A 2,147-nucleotide genomic window follows, 5' to 3' on the forward strand; every position below is an offset into this window, starting at 1 on the left:
GGAGTTAGTTCTCTCCTTTTGTGTGTGTGTGTGTGTGTGTGTGTGTGTGTGTGTGTGTGGACAGCGTTCAGGAGTTAGTTCTCTCCTTTTACCATACAAAGATTCCAGGGAGCAAACTCAGGCCAGGCTTGGAGCCCAGGCGTATACCTGCCGAGTTCATCACGCAGTTCTTAGGTTTGTTTGTTGTCAGTTTGCTTTATTTTGCTTGTTTTAAAGTTTTTCAGAGAGACTAATGGTTATCCCAAGCTAGCTTGAAACTGACTAAGCAGCCCAAGCTGGCTTTGAACTTTTGGCAATCCTCCACCTTCAGTCTCCAAAATGCTGGGATTACAAGTCTTTCCCTCCATCAAAGAAAATAAAGAAAACATAAACTAGGCATAATGGCACACACCTTTAATCCCTGCACCTGAGAGGCAGAGGCAGGCAGATCTCTGTGAGTTCAAGACTAGTTTGGTCTACAGAGGGAGTTTAGGACACCCAGGGCTACATAGTGAGGCCCTGTCTCAAAAAACAAAACAAGTCAGGCAGTGGTGGCACAGGCCTTTAATCCCAGTACTTGAGAGACAGAAACAGGTAGAGCTCTGAGTTAGAAGCCAGCCTGGTCTACAGAAGTAGTCTGTTCCAGGAAAGCCAGGACTGTTACACAGAGAAACCCTGCCTCAAATCAATCAATCAATCAAAAAACAAAAAGAACTCCATAAAACAAACTTAAATTTGTATTCTTAATACATTCCTTTCCAGCTCCTATATAGCAGGATTTCTTTCAACAGTTTCATTTTTGTAGATTCCCCATCAACATATTATCATGTTAGGAAATATTAAATTAGGAAATAAAATTGGATAGTTTATATGAAATCTAGATAGAAACTACTTTTTGATGTTTCTTTGGCCCCAGAAAGAAGAATCAACATAAATAATCTAGACTACCTGGCCCATGGCCCTTGGGATGGACCGCACAGTGTTGAAGTCAGTAGTGAGAGTGACTTGGATTTGGTGTCCAATGCATCTACCTTGTGATCTTTTCTAGCATAAACTTTGCTTTGTTTTTGGTTTTATTTTGTTTTAATTCAAAGTGGAAAAGAGTTCAGTGGGGGTGGGGGACGGGACACTTGTATCATGATTTAGTATCCATTTTTGATTAATACAAATTATAAGTGATTCATTTTCAAAATCTCAGTGAAAGTCTTTGATTACTAAAAAAAATCAGAAGACTAGATCAAATCACTTAAATTTCTTAGAATTTAAAAATTACTGTAAAGTACGAGCGGGGCAACACTGTCAATGCCCATAGTAACATTACATCCATTAACCAGAGGTCCATCAATGGACGGACGGGTGAACAAGGTGTGGTATGTATAAAGCATTAGTCCTGAAATCATTAATTCACGAACTTAGCCGACTTCCCTATAGAGAGAAGGACTTGCATGTGAGGGGCAACAGTGGGCATAGAACACAACACGGAGACTTTGCACACTGCCCACCGTGTTCAGTTACTACAGAGGACTGTCCTCTATGTCCCCATGGGGCAACTACAGGGCAGAGAGACCATCCCCTCTTAACATCAGAGAATCCAGGAAGAGGATCACTTACCAAATTCACACTTGACAGGTTTTCCTGAAGTTGCTCAATTTTCTCCGACTGGTTTTTTATTGTAATTTTAAAGTTGGAATTTTCAAGTTCAAGCCTAAAATTGTATTTTAAAATAATTATATTTATGAAGCAATTTAAAAAAAAATCACGTATTTTCTGAAAATCAATTGAGTCACTATATAAATTTTTAAGGGTCTGAAATGCAAATGATTGGGTTACTATAACTTCTCTAGGTGTGGCTCAGGAGTCAAACCCAGATCCTCATGCACAGGCTACACCCCTAACTGCATCCCTACTCAAAGGTGTGCACTCCAGGGAACCTAGAGGTGAGACGGGCCTGGTCAGAGACTGCTGTCAGAACTGACACAGCTGCCACAAAACACTGAGTCACAGCTGCCACACTGCACTGCTATTTGCTGTATAAAACCTGGAGTCACAGCTGCCACACTGCACTGCTATTTCCTGTATAAACACTGAGTCACAGCTGCCACACTGCACTGCCATTTGCTGTATAAACACTGAGTCACAGCTGCTACATTTCACTGCTATTTGCTGTA

General features: G+C 40.9%; 1 protein-coding gene across 4 annotated transcripts in view; it reads right to left on the reverse strand.

The window, feature by feature from the left end:
• Positions 1 to 2,147, reverse strand: part of LOC101983299 (ankyrin repeat domain-containing protein 26-like) — a 72,275-nt gene that overhangs the window by 13,583 nt on the left and 56,545 nt on the right. For all 4 annotated transcript variants that reach the window (XR_003378479.1, XM_026788147.1, XM_026788148.1 and 1 more), the window contains one exon: positions 1,591 to 1,684. Coding sequence is in view for 3 of the 4 variants with exons in the window: in XM_026788147.1 (XP_026643948.1) it covers positions 1,591 to 1,684 (94 nt within the window). In the remaining variant the exon portion in view is untranslated. The remainder of the gene's footprint in view (positions 1 to 1,590; positions 1,685 to 2,147) is intronic.

The sequence above is a fragment of the Microtus ochrogaster genome, unplaced genomic scaffold (assembly GCF_000317375.1).
Source record: "Microtus ochrogaster isolate Prairie Vole_2 unplaced genomic scaffold, MicOch1.0 UNK1, whole genome shotgun sequence".
Classification (NCBI taxonomy): Eukaryota; Metazoa; Chordata; class Mammalia; order Rodentia; family Cricetidae; genus Microtus; species Microtus ochrogaster.